The following is a 23247-nucleotide window of genomic DNA, read 5'->3' as shown; positions in this document are numbered from 1 at the left end:
TGCTGTAAGTACCTAGGTACAGTAGCCAGGTAGCAAGTTTACCCCACGCTAATAACGTGCAGCACGGCAGCACAGTATGAGGTGTAGAATGAACGAGCTATTTGTACCAGTTTACGACAGTAGTCACAAGTACTGTAACTAGTACAGTAGCCAGGTAGCAAGTTTACCCACGCTAATTAACGTGCAGCACGGCAGCACAGTATGAGGTGTAGAATGAACGAGCTATTTGTACCAGTTTACGACAGTAGTCACAAGTGCTGTAAGTACCTAGTACAGTAGCCACAGGTAGCAAGTTTACCACGCTAATAACGTGCAGCACGGCAGCCACAGTATGAGGTGTAGAAAGAACGAGCTATTTGTACCAGTTTACCGACAGTAGTCACAAGTGCTGTATAAGTACCTAGTCCAGTAGCCAGGTAGCAAGTTTACCCACGCTAATAACGTGCAGCAATGGCAACACAGTATGAGGTGTAGAATGAACGAGCTATTTGTACCAGTTTACGACAGTAGTCACAAGTGCTGTAAGTACCTAGTACAGTAGCCAGGTAGCAAGTTTACCCCACGCTAATAACGTGCAGCACGGCAGCACAGTATGAGGTGTAGAATGAACGAGCTATTTGTACCAGTTTACGACAGTAGTCACAAGTGCTGTAAGTACCTAGTCCAGTAGCCAGGTAGCCAAGTTTACCCACGCTAATAACGTGCAGCATGGCAACACAGTATGAGGTGTAGAATGAACGAGCTATTTGTACCAGTTTACGACAGTAGTCACAAGTGCTGTAACTAGTACAGTAGCCAGGTAGCAAGTTTACCCACGCTAATAACGTGCAGCATGGCAATCACAGTATGAGGTGTAGAATGAACGAGCTATTTGTACCAGTTTTACGACAGTAGTCACAAGTGCCTGTAAGTAAACTAGTACAGTTAGCCAGGGAGCAAGTTCACCCGCGCTAGTAGCGTTGCAGCACGGCAACAAAGTATGAGGTGTAGAACGAACGAGCTATTTGTACCAGTTTACGACAGTAGTCACAAGTGCTGTAAGTACCTAGTACAGTAGCTAGGTAGCAAGTTTACCCACGCTAATAACGTGAAGCACGGCAACAAAGTATGAGGTGTAGAATGAACGAGCTATTTGTACCAGTTTACGACAGTAGTCACAAGTGCTGTAAGTACCTAGTACAGTAGCCAGGTAGCAAGTTTACCCGCGCTAATAACGTTTCAAGTGCTGTAAATCTTCGCTTGTTTGACAGTTCTCTGCGGCTAGCATAGTTTCGCCGAACCTATAAACGCCGGCCGGGGTTGGATCGTGCTCAATTGGCTGCAAATTTAAGTTCACAATAAAAACTAGTGATTTTTTCCAATCCTAACATAAAAACACGTAAATAAGCAAGAATATAGACTTGATAAGCAAGTTGATTGATTCTGCTTTGTACAATGTATATGTTATTGCAATAGTCAAGCGTGTCAGCTCTGGCGGCCATTCTGTTCGATTTGATACTACTTATGGAACAACACGATGCCTATTTATCTATTTTTGGAATGAAAACAAGCCTAGTTATCTACTGTTTGGATAAAAATAAGCCTTCTTATCCACTTTTTTGTAAAACTAATCTACTTACCTAGTTGATTGTATACAAAAAAGACTACTTATGTAATTTCTAATCAAAGACAAGTCTAGTTAGTATCTAATTTGTATAAAAAATACGGCTACTTATCTACTTTTCGAACTAAAAACATGCCTACTTACATAGATTTTGTATAAGATCAATGACAACCTATCAAGTCTTTTTTAAATCTAATTTTAGACTAGTTATAAATTTGTGTGTACACAACATGTATTACTCGTCTAATATTTAAATAAAAACCATTACTATATATCATTTTTTCTTTTTTTAAATAATTGCAGACAGAAAATCTCATTTTAATCCATAAAAATTATAGACTCATTCTGTTTTTGTATGAAAACTATAACCACTCATATTGTATCTATCTTTAAAAAGCACTTAATCCTTATATTTTATTGCAGTATAAAAGAGATAACCTCATTGTTTTAACCATAAATTCGCTAACACTAAAAGGGTACTAGCGATGAAATAATCGAAGCAAAGTGGGGATATGAGCTGAAAAACAATACGGAATTACAGCTTTAATAGTCCTATTTTTGCCATCTGCACTGACGCTGGTGAGCCACTTACGACACCAGCACCTCTGGCCCACATATTCGTTCCTACAGTGGACAACCTTGTATATTTTAACGAGGACGCCTAATACTTTAGATGCTTTCGTTCCATGTTGGTGTAGGGTGTAGAACAAATCCAAACGCGGTAATACATGCCAGTCTATACAGAAAAATGTTCTAACCTTAAATTTACGATATGCAAGGTCTGTACAACCATCTTTACTTCTTAGTGTTAAAGAGAAAGATTTTTGGGCGAGAATTGAAAAACATGTAATACATTTCTAATCACATAACATTATGAGTTTACCGGAAAAGTAAGCATTCTATGACGTAATAGTATAGACAAATAAAAACTGCCTCAAATAATTAAAAACCTAATTCTTTTAATTTAATTTTTTACATTCAGTACTCATATTACATATAGAGTGGTTTTTAAATTAATTAAAGTGTAAGAAATAATCAATAAAATTATAATTTGTTGCTATTAACTACTATGCTAAATGGAGTTTTATTTAATTATTAGGTATTTACCATCTAAAGGTATTGCCGGCTGAGCTTTCGGCAACAATAGCTTATTACAATTGAGTAAAGCAACGCTCATACAGAGTGTTATAATTTAAGCATAAAATTATACAAATAAATTTGATTTGTACAATTGTGTAATAGTAGCCATGAAAAGGAGTATCCATGTGATGGTCGAGGTAGTTTTCCTTTACGTTATGCACACATACCGTATCGTCCAATATTTTGATTGAATCTACTTCGTAACATGTCCGTCTACCAATCACAACTCTACAAGCCTTTCCGTACACCTTAACTAGGACGTTAGAGGCACTGTGTTTTAAAAGGCTGGTCGTGCTCAATATTTAAAAGACATGATTGAAATATAGAATTATTTGCGTATTCCAAACTACTTCGAAATTTGAATCTTCAAATTTAAAGACCATAGTCTGGCAATTGTGAGAATTAAGGGAAACACCGTTTTAGTAAGAACCTACAAAATACCTACAGAATCTACCCCTGGCACTTTCTACGAAACTGTTTAAACTTATAGAACAAGAACCAAGAGATCGGGATCTTAACTTATTTTTATTATTTAAGGAGAGGCCGATCCTCTTTAAAGCCTATTCTGTCGGTCTCATGGGCCACTGCCCTACGCGAGAATCTTATCAAACAGAATAATGGAGATAGTCAAAACGGTACTGATACAAATTGTCAATGTCACAGACAGGATCTAAACCTGCGCTATTTCTAACTCAGATCCTAAGTCCGACGTCTTAGACCGCTCGGCCATTGGCACTCTTAATACATAGTTTCATATCGTTTGATCAAGTAGGTTCTGAGATTTCAGTAGTTGCTGTAGCAGCGACACCATTTTAAGCTTCCGCAGTTGAAAGCACTGAACATCAATATATATATATATATATATATATATATATATATATATATATATATATATATATATATATATAGAACAAATAATTATAGAACAGTTGATTGTATAGAACAAATGATTTTATAGAACAGTTGATTGTATAGAACAAATGATTTTATAGAACAGTTGATTGTGTAGAACAACTGATTGCACAGAACAAATGACAAATGATGTATAAAACAAACGAGTGTATAGAAGAAATGATTGTATACTTAACAACACACACAGATCGATGGTATAGAACTTCTCCATACTAAAATTAAAACATTAAAAACACACACCCACAGGTAGAGTGGTATCCTTATCCTTATGCAGTCATCTGTTACACAAGTACAGGGCTCAGAAGCAGCTGTGTTTCTCGTTAAGTTCATTAGCTTTGAAATCAGTTTATTTGAAGTGAATAAGCCCTGAATATGCGAAACTCAAAGCGTAGCTTGATGTCGAGTAGTCAGTCACTTGCCTTTGGCAATAGTTTAATTTGGAATCGCCCATCATACTGGTAGGTGCTAAACTGTACCACCCCGCCGCGCCGCTCCGTTACTACAAGGTGTATATTAGCGCGCAAGTAACCTGGAGCCTCCCAATTATGCAAATATTGGTGTTTATCACTTAAAAGCGACGTTTATCGTGGTGATCCCTTTCAAGAGCAAACATCAGTCAATGCCGTCAGTATAACTGATCACATCAATCTGAGCTTTAATTAACAAAGCGTCAGCCAACGCTAACAGTTCACTTCTGATACAACGCTTTATAATTAGCCTGTCTCAGCGGGACTCCTAATGAACTGACTTAACCGTTATCGGGGGTCACGTGGTGTGCGATCCTTGTGCCGCATTGTACGGGATATCTTCAAGTCAGTTTGTATTTTGTAACAGCTCAGAGTTTTGACATAAAACTGTCAATAATTTACCTTAACCATTCAGTCTTCCCTCTAAAAGACACAAGGTGGTTTTTTATACTTTCTTTATTTGATATGTATAGTAAAATACAGAAATGCGGTAACTTACACATTTTGCAGAGAATTATAATGAACATGTTCCAAAACAAAAATTCACCTAAATTGTATAAATAATGGCAGGAAGAGGTTATGTTGTTTTCACCGTGTACAAGTGTACGTTGCGTCATAGCTGCCAGATGATGGAAAGGGGAAGATGTAATTGAATTTCGCGCCGGGCCTAAATAACTGATAGGCTTCATCACGAGATTACTACAAGTGTTTAAATACATGAATTTCGTCTATACAGAACACTTTCGAATATAGTATAAAATAGCGACACAGATTGATTAAAAATGTTAACAATAACGTTCATAATTAATACACATAATATCACACACACATAATTAATTATGTTGTTATATCTATGTGTGTGTTATATCTAATAATTTATGTGTTATAAAACAAGATATAAAATAAATATATTGGAATAATTAATGTAAACTGATTATATTATGTCATTAGTTGAGGTAAATATTACGTTGAAGTTTTACAATCAGTTAAGGTTAAAATTCCCTTCGGGAAGTCATAAGAAATGTTAATTTCACGTGCTATTGTCTTAAAATACCAGATTAAAAGTCCGCTATAGAAACATAGGACAATTTAAAACTTTTAAATAACTTTTAGTCATTGTACAATAGTCTGGAAAAAATGTACCTCAAGATACATTTGAAATGAGTTCGAATTTTATAATTAACCTGTCCAAGACTTGTCACAAGTACGGCAGATACTAATCACACGTGATAAATATTGTTACAGCCACCTCCTTCAGGCCCTGTGTATTTGGAAAATGTGAAAATGTGTGACTATGTGAAGTATTACGTAGATAAAATTACATGCGGTAGCTAAGATAAAATTAAGGCATAAGTAAATATAACGGCCAAAATCATTAACTATTCAACGAACGACACTTGCTAGAGAATCAACTCGAAATATGTGTAAGTTTTATCTACATAACAAATGAAATACAAATCACAGGCACACTTTACATTAAATATCATATCCGCATGTGTTTATGCACTTTCATAGGGAGTTTGTATTAATATATGAGGTCCATGATTTGCGAAGGTGTGAAAATAAGTAAGAGAAATTCAATATTGGGTACAATTGAAAAAGATAAATTTCAAAAAATTTTATATATGATTGAATAATATTCGCATAGACATGAAAAAGTCGTATGCTACAAGATTGCGATCTGTTTACATAATTTGTATTTTATCAAGAGGCGATATTGTGTGTATACAAAAGTATAGTATAATGATCTCCTTATTTTAACCCATCCATCAAATGGCCTCACAGGCCCAACAGGGGTTTAATACAACCGGTAGATATTACTTGGAGGACTATGTACTGAACAGAATATTAACCCATAGTACACCACCGGTTTACCCCGGGACAGTAAACACCCGATTAGAACTTTGCCGCCAACGACTTGTTTTGTCGTCATATCGTTTATACAATATTCATGACTTTTCACGTCAAGTGGTTTCGCTACAGCAATGACGGCCTCTTGAATGTACTGAGAAATCGTGTCATTCCCTTTTAAAAGAGAAAGTCTATTCTCTTATCCTTTTTACATTTCGCGATGGAAAACAAGGCACAGGTAGACGGTCTACTCTAATTTATCAACCTTTAGAACCAAAGCCCTGGAGCTCGACGAGTGAATAACTATTTTACCTAGCAAAACAATAATGCCTTAGTTTTAAAAGTTACAATTGTTCACGTTGCAAATCTAAAATATGACAAGACTATTGCCTCAACGACATACCAAGGAAGAACATAAGATATCAGTAATTTTATTCATATACATAAGGAATTTTTCAGGGAAACATTTTGCCCTTAATGTCGCTGTTTGTGTCTGTTAAACTTGTTTTATTTTTAACAGAGATTTGAGAAATTTCGGTTCGAATATTTCCAAATAAAAACACAGGAACATTTAATTTTATTATTGTACTTGGAGCTCAAAAATATATGCACAATTTAAACGCCACAACTACCTTTAAGTGATGGAATGTATAGCATAAAGTATAAATAGACAGCCATTTTAGGCAAAGCAAAGAATGATATGGACAGGAAAACCTTTTGGTTTGTACGGTTTGAATATTTGGCACTGTATTTACTTATGCTACCGATTTACTGGGCAAATAAATATCCAAACACTACAAAATACGCTTCGTAGTATTTTTGTAAGTTACATCCCTTATAATCCTGTAATTCGATATAATATCGGGCGTCTTAGCGATTGGCTTTGTTTCGAAGAATGCATCCAAGGTCTGGGAATTTACGAATTCTTCAAATAAGTGTCAAAGGTTAATGACCATTTCACGATTCAACCGGAACTATACTCACCGACAGCAAGTTGGGCAGACATTTCTCTTTTTGCCGAGACATTTCTTTTCTGACATTTCACTGCTGAGACAGTAGGACAAGGGAAAAATTAGTGAATAAAAATATTTACCCAATTAATCCAAAAATTAGAACGTTCATCACATTTCCAGATAAATGTGAATGAGGGTTTTCTTAAAATAAAAGATTATCATACATTAAATTACAGATTTATCAAAGAGAAATAACAGATTATCAAGTCCTAATCGAACAAAATGTATTCTTTTCTAACCTACTTTAGCTAAGTTGTAAAGGCATGTTTTTCAAACTGAATTTCTATAGCAGTAACCAAACATGCCACCGCATATGCAACCGGATATAAAATAAGATCGTTTTCATTAATCTTCAAATGCCTAAAACCACAAAATTTTTATGAACGTTGGAAACACAGTACGTATACGTATACGTATACAACAGTACAATACGAAGTAATGCTTTTAATAAACCTCTTTTTTATCCTTTGTTTGAAGGTTATTTTTGGCGATGGAAGGATTGTGAAGGAAAGAGGATTTTTCCGGACATTTTTTTTTAGAGTTAGTGAAGTTGACAAACGACATGGTCGTTGTGATTCCTGACTTAGGCGTGCCACAACGCTTTGGTATGATTTGTTTATTTTAACCTAGTTTGTAATAATGTATTAGGTTAGTTACCTGAAGAAGAGATCAGATTGCAAATCTCGAAACGTAGTGTTACTGATTTATTGTTTCACTGAACGATGGCAAATGTCCGGAAAAATCCTCTTTTTTATATACGACTGTTGTTATTAAGAACCCAATCCTCCCTTAACTCCCATCAATTGTCTCTTTGTTTATCTGGTTGTGCAACTCTAGATATATAAGGGTCCAAGGAAGAGTCAGCCTATTGGTTTCGGGGTGAAAAGGTTTACAAGCTCATCAGTAAGTCCGACTGTCTATCCGGTGCAATAACTCTAGATATAAGGGTCCAAGGAAGAGTCAGCCTATTGGTTTCGGGGTGAAAAGGTTTACAAGCTCATCAGTAAGTCCGACTGTCTATCCGGTGCAATAACTCTAGATATAAGGGTCCAAGGAAGAGTCAGCCTATTGAAAAGGTTTACAAGCTCATCAGGTCCGACTGTCTAAAGATATAAGGGTCCAAGGAAGAGTCAGCCTATTGGTTTCAAAAGGTTTACAAGCTCATCAGTAAGTCCGACTGTCTATCCGGTGCAATAACTCTAGATATAAGGGTCCAAGGAAGAGTCAGCCTATTGGTTTCGGGGTGAAAAGGTTTACAAGCTCATCAGTAAGTCCGACTGTCTATCCGGTGCAATAACTCTAGATATAAGGGTCCAAGGAAGAGTCAGCCTATTGGTTTCGGGGTGAAAAGGTTTACAAGCTCATCAGTAAGTCCGACTGTCTATCCGGTGCAATAACTCTAGATATAAGGGTCCAAGGAAGAGTCAGCCTATTGGTTTCGGAGTGAAAAGGTTTACAAGCTCATCAGTAAGTCCGACTGTCTATCCGGTGCAATAAATCTAGATATAAGGGTCCAAGGAAGAGTCAGCCTATTGGTTTTGGAGTGAAAAAGTTTACAAGCTCATCAGTAAGTCCGACTGTCTATCCGGTGCAATAACTCTAGATATAAGGGTCCAAGGAAGAGTCAGCCTATTGGTTTCGGAGTGAAAAGGTTTACAAGCTCATCAGTAAGTCCGACTGTCTATCCGGTGCAATAACTCTAGATATAAGGGTCCAATGAAGAGTCAGCCTATTGGTTTCGGGCTGAAAAGGTTTACAAGCTCATCAGTAAGTCCGACTGTCTATCCGGTGCAATAACTCTAGATATAAGGGTCCAAGGAAGAGTCAGCCTATTGGTTTCGGGGTGAAAAGGTTTACAAGCTCATCAGTAAGTCCGACTGTCTATCCGGTGCAATAACTCTAGATATAAAGGTCCAAGGAAGAGTCAGCCTATTGGTTTCGGGGTGAAAAGGTTTACAAGCTCATCAGTAAGTCCGACTGTCTATCCGGTGCAATAACTCTAGATATAAGGGTCCAATGAAGAGTCAGCCTATTGGTTTCGGGCTGAAAAGGTTTACAAGCTCATCAGTAAGTCCGACTGTCTATCCGGTGCAATAACTCTAGATATAAGGGTCCAAGGAAGAGTCAGCCTATTGGTTTCGGGCTGAAAAGGTTTACAAGCTCATCAGTAAGTCCGACTGTCTATCCGGTGCAATAACTCTAGATATAAAGGTCCAAGGAAGAGTCAGCCTATTGGTTTCGGGCTGAAAAGGTTTACAAGCTCATCAGTAAGTCCGACTGTCTATCCGGTGCAATAACTCTAGATATAAGGGTCCAAGGAAGAGTCAGCCTATTGGTTTCGGGGTGAAAAGGTTTACAAGCTCATCAGTAAGTCCGACTGTCTATCCGGTGCAATAACTCTAGATATAAGGGTCCAATGGAAGAGTCATCCTATTGGTTTCGGGCTGAAAAGGTTTACAAGCTCATCAGTAAGTCCGACTGTCTATCCGGTGCAATAACTCTAGATATAAGGGTCCAAGGAAGAGTCAGCCTATTGGTTTCGGGCTGAAAAGGTTTACAAGCTCATCAGTAAGTCCGACTGTCTATCCGGTGCAATAACTCTAGATATAAAGGTCCAAGGAAGAGTCAGCCTATTGGTTTCGGAGTGAAAAGGTTTACAAGCTCATCAGTAAGTCCGACTGTCTATCCGGTGCAATAACTCTAGATATAAGGTCCAAGGAAGAGTCAGCCTATTGGTTTCGGGGTGGAAAAGGTTTACAAGCTCATCAGTAAGTCCGACTGTCTATCCGGTGCAATAACTCTAGATATAAGGGTCCAAGGAAGAGTCAGCCTATTGGTTTCGGGGTGAAAAGGTTTACAAGCTCATCAGTAAGTCCGACTGTCTATCCGGTGCAATAACTCTAGATATAAAGGTCCAAGGAAGAGTCAGCCTATTGGTTTCGGGGTGAAAAGGTTTACAAGCTCATCAGTAAGTTCGACTGTCTATCCGTTGTGCTTTAACTCTTCGTTAAGCCCTGTCAGGTTCTTCAATAATCCGTTATATCGGTTTATTTAATTCGCACCTTGGAAGGGGTGTAAAATCCTCTTTCATGAGATTGTCAATTCAATTGTCAATAAAAATTATAGGCAAGAAGATATCAAGACTACACAACTGAACAGAAACCCCTTTGTGAAACTGCAACCATACTTGCCCCTATCCCAACAGCATTAGTTAACAAAACAATAATTATATATTTAATAAGCTTGATACCTCATTTATATTTTATTAATATTTTTGATTCTCGATGGACGTCAGGTGATACGAAACACATCGTGCTGAACAAACCCGATTTTTGACAGATCACTAAACTGCCTCTACTAATACACTGAACTCTTTGTAGAAGCTTAATATTGTGTTCACTCTCTGTTCCTGATTGCGCAGTGTCCGGATGAACTGAGCTTGCTGAACAGTTATTAGGTTCAACAACGAGTCTGTCAAAAACGTATTATTGGATGACGATTATTGTTTTTTTTTTTTCATTCCTTTTATAAACCTGTTACAAATTACATATGACATAACGGAATCTGACAGGTGGTTATACGCATACACATACGGGTTCACAACCTTGTGGCTACAGAACTAAATGTTCACATGTATTTTTTTATTTCTTTCCTCAAGATTTATTTTCTAAATGTAATAAAGTTGCACTCCCCTCGAACACAGCGGTGGTACAGGAGGAACATATATTTAAGTATCATAACAAAATGCACTGTAACTTAAATTCCTAAAATACACTTTTCTATGTAAGCGTTGAGCGTCTACCTTTAACGTCTACAGAAGGTAACGAGAGCCAATTTGAATTCTATTGTTATTCGCGATCTTGATAGAATAATTTCTTCTACAAAAGGAATCAAAAGGGATAGCGTTACTAATTTTGGTGGAGGTCGGAACGTGAAAATGTCGAAAGGGTTGAAAATACCATAAGGCTCCTAGACAATGAGTAGTCGCCATCTTCATCCGACGATGATCATTATTCTAGTTGGGACTTTTCAATTTCAGAATAGAGTCGTTATTCTCCTCATTAGAGGAAAAAACATTTTATCTTGCCTTTAGGCAAGTTATTTTCGGATTCAGTGAACAGCCAACTTTTCTCCAAAAAACGAACACTGACTGTACCATCCCAGATGTTAACGCCACTCAAGGATTGTGTAATTAATTTTAAAATCCACTTAGAAACAAAACTTCTGTCACCTACCTAGACGGCTTGTCGGCGACACGAAGTGGTCCACTTTCGGGCTGCCCTGGCTACTGAAAATGGGACACCGCACAAGGCGGAGATAATTTACGATATTGGCCGCTGACACCGACATGAAGCGACACGGCACCCGACACCAGAGTGTCAACAGGTTCTCACAAATGAATTATAGAGAGGCACGCGACATTTGCCGTTTTCCAGTTCCGACACTGAGCTATAGAGTGGCTCCATTTACATGTGCGGCTTTCACCTTCACCTGCGCGCGAGATAAAGCTATCAGACACCCGTACTAGCCGACCCAGGCGTGGCCGTTCCGTTTCAAACAACACTCGTTTGACTCAAGGGTTACAGTTTCTCGCCTCTACGCGGCAATCTGTAATTTTAGGTAGTGGAAATGCTTCAATATTCTTTAAGCCAATTCTCTTTCGTGCCTTATTCTGCCCGTCCTCATGTGTACTAGCCTGTGTAAGGATCCTATCAAACAGAATAAAGGGGAGAGTCGATACAGTACAAGGTCGATGGTGCTGATAAAAGTTCAAGGGTCAAAGACAGGATTCGAGCCTGCGCTATCCCTAACTCAGACTCAAAGTCCAACGTCTTAAAACGTTCGGCCATCGGCACTCCAAATAATACGCTCCGAGAATTATCCGTTCGTTATATACAATATTGGGGAAGTTTGTAACCACCGCGGAACAAACATCCTAATACTGTTCCATGGGTGAAGATGTTATCATACCCACTCACAGGGAAAAACGGAACCAATAAGAGATGGACAGTACAGGTACTTAGTTTGAGCACTGTTCCAGGAGTGGCCACTGCATTGTGCAGCTAAATATGCAGAATTAACAATACCTCCCAGTGATGTTAGAATTGAACATAAATTGAACCTGGTTACCTCCTCTTGCCCGGGAGCTTGTTTGTATGGAAATACCTGCCTGCCTTATTGTACAAATAGAGATCCTGTTATGTTGAATGACATAAACCTCAAGCGATATTTCACATTTAATGTGATGCTGTTTCGGTGCTCACAACAGTGGCGGGTATTAGGTTAAATCTAACTACCAAATATATAGTGGATCTTCTATAGAAATTCTTTACTTTAACTTCGTTGTTATTGGTATAATTAAAAACGAAAAGCAAATTATAAAGCAATCTTCCATAATGGAGTTAATATTAGTTAATAAAATAGTCCAGTAGTTAATAATAAACATGTACTTTATCTTTCTCAGAATATTATTCAGAAAACTCTTGTGGATCAGCGTGCTGGCTGAATAACATTAGAGATATTATTTTAGTGAAAAAACTACAATTAGTTTTAAAAGACGATAAATTTCATCTCTCTTTTTCAAAATAAAAATTGGCTTTATTGGAGAAGATTCTATGCCTTACAATTCACCACAGAGCTTGCAACGCTTCGCATCCTTAACATTAATACATTATCCCCACTACTGGCATAATGTAATTGGTTCGCAGTATTTATGTATCATAGAATACACTTCTGAACACTAATATAATGTGGACGTAATATATGTAATCAACTTATAGCGATGCATTATAACTGAAACGCATAATGGGGAGATTATGTGACCGAATAGCGACCGCTTGTTGCTGCAGTGCACACTGTGGCGTTGTGACAACAATGAATACATTACCGGTAATACAGTAATTGTAGTGAGTGCCAAAATCTCATTAGATCATAATCTCCTTTGACACGCGCACGGTTCTGAACCTACCTAACCAATCGGATTCTCAGGTTACAATCAACTCGTGTAGAACGTTGTTAGGGGACGTGTACATTATATGTGGTGTTTATTTTATTTCGATTTAATCTTTATCAATTTGATAACAAATATTTTGATCATATATTTTAATATAACACACAGAAAATTAATTAATCACCCACTGTTCGAGTATTTTAAGTGGACAGTCGATTTTACGTCGGGATACTATTTTTATTATTTTAAACTTGTAGTCCTTACAGATAACTTACAAAAAAAGAAAAACTAGACCAATATTTTTGGAACATTTATGCAATTTTGTACTCGGCTCCAAATAAAAACGGCAGAAGTAAAATAAGTTAATTATCACCTAAGGAAATTATACTTTACATACATATCACCCCTCGTGGAATGATAAACAAAAATTATATTTTGCTGTCTTTAGAAAAGGCATTCGTCGTAAAGGGCTGTGATAAGGTTTGTTTAGTCCTACCAAAAAACCATTTCACTACCTTAGGAGTCTATTTGGCGGTACATTGAGGAACTCAGTCCACCAGCTTAGAATCTTATACAGTCTAAAGGCCTGAAAATATTAACATTTCCGAGTAAACAACATTTGGTTTATTACCTAGCCATATTTAAAGTTGTACCACAAAATGCATTTTTACTAACATTATAATTATGTTTCGGGGTTAACGTTGCTGTTTTTAAATAAGGATTTATACTAAAAATCTATTTTTTACCACTTGCATGAAGTATTACAATGGGTTTCGGCTGTGTTATTTAATTCAAGTAAAAACAGCCACAACCATATCAACATTATTGAAGGCAGGAAAATTATAAACTTTTCGTTGAAAGTATTTACATGATTTCAAGGCGTCTTCAAATCAGGCCTATAAGTAAAATGAATGTATTTATCAAATCAGGCCTATGAAGTATTTATAGAATTTATATGAAGTATGACTGTAATAAATGTTGTGTTCAAATTCAAGTGTAAAAAATTCTTTCCTAAGCAAATTGAAATCATGTAATTAAATTATATTTACAATAACAAAATTTTAAATTCCTAACTAACCAAAGACATGTCATTCGTATGAAGTAAATATAAATAACTCAAATCCATATGTTAAGCCGTTTTTCAGTGGACCTAATTTCCTTTAATAATTAACTCAAAGAAATAGTTTCCTGCTTTTGGGAAAGCGATATCCAAGAGTTGTAACTCTAAAATGTATAAAAAATAACTAACCAAACTTTGGTTCCGCCAATTTAAATGCCTAAATATTTTTATACTAGTTACGCTTAGACCGTGTACATCTCCCAAATAGCACATTTTTAAGAAATTTTATCATAGGTTGTTTTACTTAATAATATAGAGAAAAAGTACCCACGGGAATGCGCACGTTTTATAGTGATTCTCTTTACGCATTTAACATTTAAACATCTATATTTTAACTTAAAATAAGGACTTAATTCAATTTATTTACTTATTCTATTTTATTTTAAAATAAGGCCTAAAATTGCAAAGGAATTATGCAATCACTGCAGGATATACGCGTGTGTCAGGTGCACCAATTGATTGCATAACTCATCAAAACCGCCCACAACTCTGCTGCTGACTACCCGTCATTTAAGTTGTATCACAGACCACACGTACCGTTATGTGACCCTTACCCTCGCCAATATCAGTGACAATGGTTGCGCCATCACAGCAGGACATACGCGTGTGTCAGGTGCACCAATTGATTGCATAACTCATCAAAACCGCCCACAACTCTGCTGCTGACTACCCGTCATTTAAGTTGTATCACAGACCACACGTACCGTTATGTGACCCTTACCCTCGCCAATATCAGTGACAATGGTTCCGCCATCACAGCAGGATATACGCGTGTGTCAGGTGCACCAATTGATTGCATAACTCATCAAAACCGCCCACAACTCTGCTGCTGACTACCCGTCATTTAAGTTGTATCACAGACCACACGTACCGTTATGTGACCCTTACCCTCGCCAATATCAGTGACAATGGTTCCGCCATCACAGCAGGATATACGCGTGTGTCAGGTGCACCAATTGATTGCATAACTCATCAAAACCGCCCACAACTCTGCTGCTGACTACCCGTCATTTTAGTTGTATCACAGACCACACGTACCGTTATGTGACCCTTACCCTCGCCAATATCAGTGACAATGGTTCCGCCATCACAGCAGGATATACGCGTGTGTCAGGTGCACCAATTGATTGTATAACTCATCAAAACCGCCCACAACTCTGCTGCTGACTACCCGTCATTTAAGTTGTATCACAGACCACACGTACCGTTATGTGACCCTTACCCTCGCCAATATCAGTGACAATGGTTCCGCCATCACAGCAGGATATACGCGTGTGTCAGGTGCACCAATTGATTGTATAACTCATCAAAACCGCCCACAACTCTGCTGCTGACTACCCGTCATTTAAGTTGTATCACAGACCACACGTACCGTTATGTGACCCTTACCCTCGCCAATATCAGTGACAATGGTTCCGCCATCACAGCAGGATATACGCGTGTGTCAGGTGCACCAATTGATTGTATAACTCATCAAAACCGCCCACAACTCTGCTGCTGACTACCCGTCATTTAAGTTGTATCACAGACCACACGTACCGTTATGTGACCCTTACCCTCGCCAATATCAGTGACAATGGTTCCGCCATCACAGCAGGATATACGCGTGTGTCAGGTGCACCAATTGATTGCATAACTCATCAAAACCGCCCACAACTCTGCTGCTGACTACCCGTCATTTTAGTTGTATCACAGACCACACGTACCGTTATGTGACCCTTATCCTCGCAAATTAGTGATGGGAGAATCGAATACAGAATCGAATAGTATTCGAATACAGCCAGAGTATTCACATATTCGAATACATCAAAATGGATTCGAATACTTTTGAAATGAATACAATTTCTCTGGATGAATTGAATTCAAACCTGGAGTATTCGTTTATTCTGACAAATAGTATTCAAATAAAATATCCATCCAAATGGATTCGAATACTTGTGAAATGAATACAATTTCTCTGGATGAATTGAATTCAAACCTGGAGTATTCGTTTATTCTGACAAATAGTATTCAAATAAAATATCCAAGAGCTGTATTCGTATTCACATGAGGTTTAAAATGAATACATATATGGAGACTTTGAAATGAATAATTTAGGGGAGATTCATAATTTGAAAAAATAATTACAAATTTTAATACTTAAAAAAAAGTATAATAATTGTATAATTATGAAATTTAAAAATACATATTATATTATATATCATTATATATTATATAAATAATATATATGATATATTATTGCAATGATATATATGATATATTATTGCAATGATATATATGATATATTATTGCAATGATATATTATAACTGAGTTACAGTTCTAAGTAATAAAAACAAATATGAATATTTATTTTATATAGTTGTGTAAAAACAAAATATTATTGAGGTTTTCTGGCTTCAGTGGAGAATAGCCTTTCAGACGGAACTGAAGTAGCAGGTAAACAAAGATATTTCTTCTGAAGTTCGTATATCATGGGTATGACTTGTTTATACGAGGCACCAAAAGCCAAAGTATTCGAATACATATTCGAATACAGTGATGAATTCGTGACAAACAAGTAAGACAGGTCTAGACCTGTCTGTTAAAAACGCTCAGCTGAGCAAAAGTATTCGAATACAAGTATGCTGCTGACTACCCGTCATTTAAGTTGTATCACAGACCACACGTACCGTTATGTGACCCTTACCATCGCCAATATCAGTGACAATGGTTGCGCCATCACAGCAGGACATACGCGTGTGTCAGGTGCACGAATTGATTGCATAACTCATCAAAACCGCCCACATCTCTGCTGCTGACTACCCGTCATTTTAGTTGTATCACAGTCCACACGTACCGTTATGTGACCCTTATCCTCGCAAATATCAGTGACAATGGTTGCGCCATCACAGCAGGACATACGCGTGTGTCAGGTGCACCAATTGATTGTATAACTCATCAAAACCGCCCACAACTCTGCTGCTGACTACCCATCATTTAAGTTGTATCACAAACCACACGTACCGTTATGTGACCCTTACCCTCGCCAATATCAGTGACAATGGTTGCGCCATCACAGCAGGACATACGCGTGTGTCAGGTGCACCAATTGATTGTATAAACTCATCAAAACCGCCCACAACTCTGCTGCTGACTACCCGTCATTTAAGTTGCATAGAAACATGTTATATATCAACTGTATGTAATCCTCTAACATTGAGGATGAGCAATCAACTAGTAGTGTAGTAATAAAAATTTTCACAATCCAACTCACTCGCACGCCATTAATTTATCAAATAACCAATTTAAATAATAACATTTTTATGAACATTCTTCCTTAAAAGCAATACAAAGTCTGTCTATGCAGTACAATGTAAATTTTAACCAACATCTTCGTCAATTTGAACCTGTACCGTTATTTACTTTCCTTATATAAATCTTCGCAAACCATTTACTCGTACTTGGTACTAAATTCTTGGCGGAATAATAACCTGATTGGCACGCCTGATTGGTTGTAATATTTTCTTTCTTAAACTTTGTAGTTCATGATCTCGCTCCTCGCAACTCCTCGCGCGCCTTCACCGTAAGTAAAATTTACATTTTTTGTATTATAAATTAGCTCTTTCATGCCAGACATTTATTCCGAATGTAATATAAAGTGAATTTGTAAATAGTGAAGTAACTTAGCTATGATGATGTTTTATTTGCCAGGTTAATACAGATATTAGTTGTGGTGATGTCCTTCTGACGAGACCACGTTGTCGAGATTACAAGTTTCGATAAATGGCTAATACCGTCGCGATGCTGTTTTAGGCGACATCAAGTGCCAAGTACTTTGAGTACAACTTCGAGACCAAGTTCTTGTTCAACTTCGAGTACTTCCAATATTCATGTTTTAGACTTCTAGTCTTCTAATCTCCCTTTTTGTGACTGCGGCTTCAGTGTCGAGCCAAGACACTGACGCCAAGGCATGAGTCGATATTAACGTGAAAGGAAATCAATTTAAAAATTGTATTAAACCATTAAGTTCGTAACAAAATTCAATAGAACATTAGAACCTTTAGGCCCACCGCCCCAAATATCATTTTAGTTCATTATTACTCTATTTTGTCAGCAACGTGGCAAGCCATTACTTTATTTTAACATCTAGAAGTGGTGCTTGTGAGTTTTACTGCCACAATAAAACGTATGAGTAAACTTTGCAATTACAGTATTTATTACTACGACCTCAGACTGGCTTATCGAAGAGCTGAATACATTTAGTAGAACACAGGATTAATTTTTAACACATTATATTAAATAAAGTTTATGAATTTAAGGGAACGTTGTGTCTGTGATAACTATTTGTGTTTTTATTTGAATATGTGCTATTCAGAAATTAAGGTTTTAATATTGGGGGTTTCGATTAAAAATTTGATTCATGATTCACTGAATGTTTGTGCTACGTTGAATAAGCGTAAAAAGCCGATGGAGAAATACTGAGATGAGATCAATACCCGATTTTGACAGTCTAAGGTAACACCTTACACACACAGTAATCCACAGAGACGCTGACAAAAGATAGCGTACGTATGGAGTATACACGTACCGCGTCCTTTACTGAATACAAGAGTGTCACTGAGTATTGGAGAACAGAAAACGTGCTTCGTTGCTGCAATTGAACGCATCTGTGTTACTAAACTGATATTTTTATGGATATATATTTTTTTAACAGTATTTCCGGAGAACTCACGTTTTAAAGTGAAAAGAAACATGATTCCTTTCTTTCAAGTTTTGATATGTCAACCTATTTTAGCTCTCAAAATAATATTAATCGTGACCTAAAATTATTATGCATGATTATTAAAGTTTCCCACGCGGAAATATAAAAAGAAACGTGTTTTATACGAATAAACGAATTTCTTCAGATTCCATAATAGTTACCAATTACACCATGGTTACAAATTAATCATTGACGCTATCAAAAAGTACTAAACTAGTGCAAGTTGTTGTTTACTACTAAGGCTCAAGTATGGAATTGTTTTACAAAATTAACAGTCCTAAATAATTTGTACTAAAAACCTGAGGATTATAATTTTAGTTAACTATTATGTATAGAAATAACTAGAGTTGTCAGAGATTACTTGTATATGTAAACGACTGTTTCGGCAATGTCTAAATTTAAAATACGGTGTAAGTTATGCATTTAATACGTTATTTGCTTCAAAAGAGTGTCCTTTCCCTGTTGTAGGTAGACTTATGCGAAGGACTAGATTTTATCACATTTCAATATACTACTATACGTTCAACTATTATTATCTGTACAAACAATTCGAGCTCCCCAATTAAATCACGGGTATAAAGACCGTTTTGATTAAACATACTAGCCATAAACACTATCGTAAGTTTCCGTTAATGATTCGTCAACAGATTCTTTTAGCTTCACAATGAAAGCAGGTAAATATGAAATAAAGGAAGAATACAAGAACACCATTTCCTTCTTCATAAAATTATAAACCCGATATTACCAAGGACTAATAACTATAATCATTTGAACATTATCGTGAGATACAATTGTTAAGATGAGCAGCTGATTGTTGATAACAATATTGCTAGTCAGCTCCGACAAGCGTTATGGCGTCATCTTTTAATTTTAAACTCTGTATTACATGCATGCGTGAGGAACAATTCAAGCTACAAAACAGTCAGCTAGCTAACGAGTACATAACGTATCATATAGATTACTGAAATTAATTCATAATTAAGTCGTTAATTTAGGAACTCAGCAGTTATCATCATTAACATTCAATACACAGGCAATTAAATTAAAATTACGTTGAATATGATGAAAATATACGTTCTCTTAGAACTTTCTAAACCATTAAATTGCAGGTTGAATACAAAATAACCGACAACAGCTTTGCTGTTATACAGTGTAATTTAAACACAATTTGTTGGTTTAATGAATAAAATATGAGCTATAATAATTTTAATATAGTTATATTTGACTTTCTATCGTCGGCGCATACATATAATTCAGAGTTTCTAATTGTTTGCCTTTTTTAAGGTGGGGCAATGCATTTTGAGTAAGCAAAATAATTTCTACGTTAAATTCATAGCTCTTTAAAATAACTTTCCTGGATACAAAAACGTGTTTGTTATCACTTAACATGTATTTATAGGGATTTAAATGTTGAGGTAATCTTGTAACCAGGTCAAATAAAACCAGATGAAGATAAAAACGTAAAATGTATCGGACCTCAGTTACATGTATAATGTTTTACCATTTAAGTATACAAACAATTTTCAACCCAGTTTCTAAATACAAAACGTACGATGGAGTCAAGTCTTGATGCGTCTCATTCCAAAATAATAATAAATTAGGTAATCATCAAACATCATGTCAAAATGTGTGTGCTGAAAAAACGTATACAAAGAAAAATATATAAGCATACATTTATTATTCTCCGGATATTTATTATCACACTCAACTTAACTTTGGTCATATTTACGATAAAACATATACGTATATTTATACATTAAAATTCCCCGTATTTGATACTGAAACTGAAAGGTATTCCTGGTAGTTTAAAAGAAGGATGTTCAGGAAATACTATGCAATCTGGCAGTAACACATTTCCGTCACTAGTCGCTAAGGACTAAGGATACAAGGGATGGTGTAGTGGACACGCGCCGGGGGTGGGCCAGTGGCACGTGACGTGAAACCGCTGTCCTGCCGAGTACATAATAGCCCACATCACAGTTTACCTTACCTCGGCATCGGACTACCTTTGATGTTGAGGGTTTTCCGCCAAAACAGGTCTTACTTGTCACGTGAGTCTCCAGCTGTGCGAAGGTGGGGACGTCAGGTACCACGTGACTTTGGTCATGTGACCAGCTACGCTGTGTGGAAGTTATTTTATCCAGCAGGTCTCTTGAGTGTGCGTGAAGTCACGTTTTATTCATGAAATTTACTCACGTTCAGTTTATTAAACATCGTATTAAAATATGAAATCAATTTTAACGTCTCGAAAAACTATTAAAATGCAATAAAATCAAAATTAAAATGCCTTTATTAGTCTATTATTAGATTATTAACGTCCGTTGCCGCGCCTAACAATAGAATAACTGAATGTAAGTAATTAGTCCCAGATCCATACACATCCTACATTTCTATATTCTTTTTCCTATTCGCTAATATAGTCGTTCTGTACTGATCTTTAAAAGCATTGATGACAATATCGCTCTCAAGAAGTTGACAACCAGAAAATAAACTATTAACGCTCGTTGCGGCACCTAACAATAGAATAACTGAATTGTAATAATTAGTCTCAGTTCCATTCAAAACAGGTATTTGTATAAATTACAGTTTTAAAACACTGGTTGTAAATTCTTCATTTAACCTGCATAGTTCATTAAATTTACAGCCAGCCGTCTGCAAAAGTTAATGAAATTAAACTAATTGCTTTGTTTATTACAGAAACCCCATTAAAGTTGTAATCAACATTTCTGCACGACACAGCATGTCGGCAGAGACATTCCTGCGACAGGCTACAGTCTTCAAGTATAATACAGATCCACAGCTTCGTAGCGACTACGACGGTTGTGACATTGTTTTACCAGCTTGCTAGGCCTATATAAGATAAATACTGCGCGAGACAAACTAGTTCGCTCGGACAGGTTCCTTGATAATGCTACTGCCATGTTTTGTTTTTCTCTCTCTCTAAAAAAAGGATTTTTTTCCAATAGGACTTATAATAAACATGCAGTATTTTACTTATTGAACATATATTTATTTATTCCTATATTTATATGAGTAAATAAATAAATCTACAGGAATCTTCAGGAAGCATACATAATATGTTATACTCATAGACACCATTTCTACTGAATCCACAAACATACAATATTTTGAAACTAATAAATAAAAACTAGCTGACGCTAGTAAATGAAGGGACATGTGAAGGAATTCCTAGACATTTTCCTTGGTTCAGAAACACAACAAATCAGTAACACAACGTTTCGAGAACTGCAATCTGATCTCTTCCTGATGTCATACCCATACCCATTCTTACTGATACTGTCATTGATGTATGAAAAATCAGAACCTTTTTGAAAATGTATTGAAATAATATTGTTTACAACACCACTCACGGAGATGTGTCGACCCAGTGCACAAATATAAGCAGCCACATTAGTAATCAGTCACTGCAAACCTTTTGTCAATGATATTTTTATAAAACATCGAGCCAGTTTGTTATCATCCAGTTGTGTCCTGCACGTTGATAAGGTGACTTGATGTCAACTTGACAGTACTGAGATAATACCATTATCTGACGGTATAGGCAAACGACAAACTGATTTAGATTTAATTAATCGTATTAATAATAAATCGGTATTTATCGTCTAGAGCAATAAAAATTCCCTTTTATGTTCACAAAGATGTTACGGAAGTCAGGTTAGCCCATGAACCACTCTCGTATCGCAGTAATACCAGCTGAGTGGGTTCATGAAGAGAGATATCTCAAAGAATGTTCGCATAAAAGCACTCTAAACATAGTCCAGTGTGATCTCCGACTTGGTGGAAATGGACTCACGATCAGTTACGAAACGCGTTCATAGCGGAAAACCTTATGCGAAAAGAAACGGACTGCGCAAAATGACGTACCTTGCACATACTGTTCGTACTTCCTGAGCTCGGTGGCTGCGAAGTCGTACTCCTCGGACTCCTCCCTCGGTGGAGGCTTCCTGCGCGGCAGGCGGTACAGCAGTTGCGAGCACAAGCCTAACAGACACATAATGGTCGCACTGCCGTGTCACGTACTGCGCTTATCTGGAGCAGTGAACGGATGTGGCGGCCACACAATGGTGATAACAGTGATTGTGATTAGCGTGTCGATCGCGTACTGTGCAGCACGTATCATTCACTACAACTACCAACTCGGTGCACAACGGTTTTCTTGATAGTGGAATGGTAATTCATTCAGTCATATGGCTGAATAACTTGCAAGGTATTGACGTCATATCACAGCAGAGATTGAGTACTAATATTTGCTGTCGAATGTTAATGGGCCATTCAAACACGTTCACTACCATTGGCTTCAGTTGTAGGTTAGAAACATTAACACAGTCCTATAGCTGACGTTGTTCTGGCATGAACATTACAGCTAGAATAGTGTTTAGACATAACCTACTCAACTTATATCGGCATATAACGTATAATATCATAAGA

General features: G+C 36.8%; 1 protein-coding gene across 5 annotated transcripts in view; it reads right to left on the bottom strand.

Annotated features, from left to right (window-relative positions):
• Positions 1-22869, bottom strand: part of LOC124355100 (multiple PDZ domain protein-like) — a 250063-nt gene extending 227194 nt beyond the window's left edge. For 2 of the 5 annotated variants that reach the window (XM_046806046.1, XM_046806049.1), the window contains exon 1: positions 22684-22862. In XM_046806046.1, coding sequence (XP_046662002.1) covers positions 22684-22813 — 130 coding nt within the window. In that variant the 5' untranslated portion in view covers positions 22814-22862. Of the gene's footprint in view, positions 1-22683 lie in introns of all 5 variants that reach the window. The other 3 variants (XM_046806048.1, XM_046806047.1, XM_046806045.1) reach the window with 3 other exon arrangements.
• Between the last annotated feature and the right edge of the window lie 378 nt (positions 22870-23247).

This window comes from Homalodisca vitripennis, chromosome 2 (genome assembly GCF_021130785.1).
Source record: "Homalodisca vitripennis isolate AUS2020 chromosome 2, UT_GWSS_2.1, whole genome shotgun sequence".
NCBI classification, from domain to species: domain Eukaryota; kingdom Metazoa; phylum Arthropoda; class Insecta; order Hemiptera; family Cicadellidae; genus Homalodisca; species Homalodisca vitripennis.
Note: the sequence above shows the minus strand (reverse complement) of the source record. Positions and strands in the feature narration are given on the sequence as shown.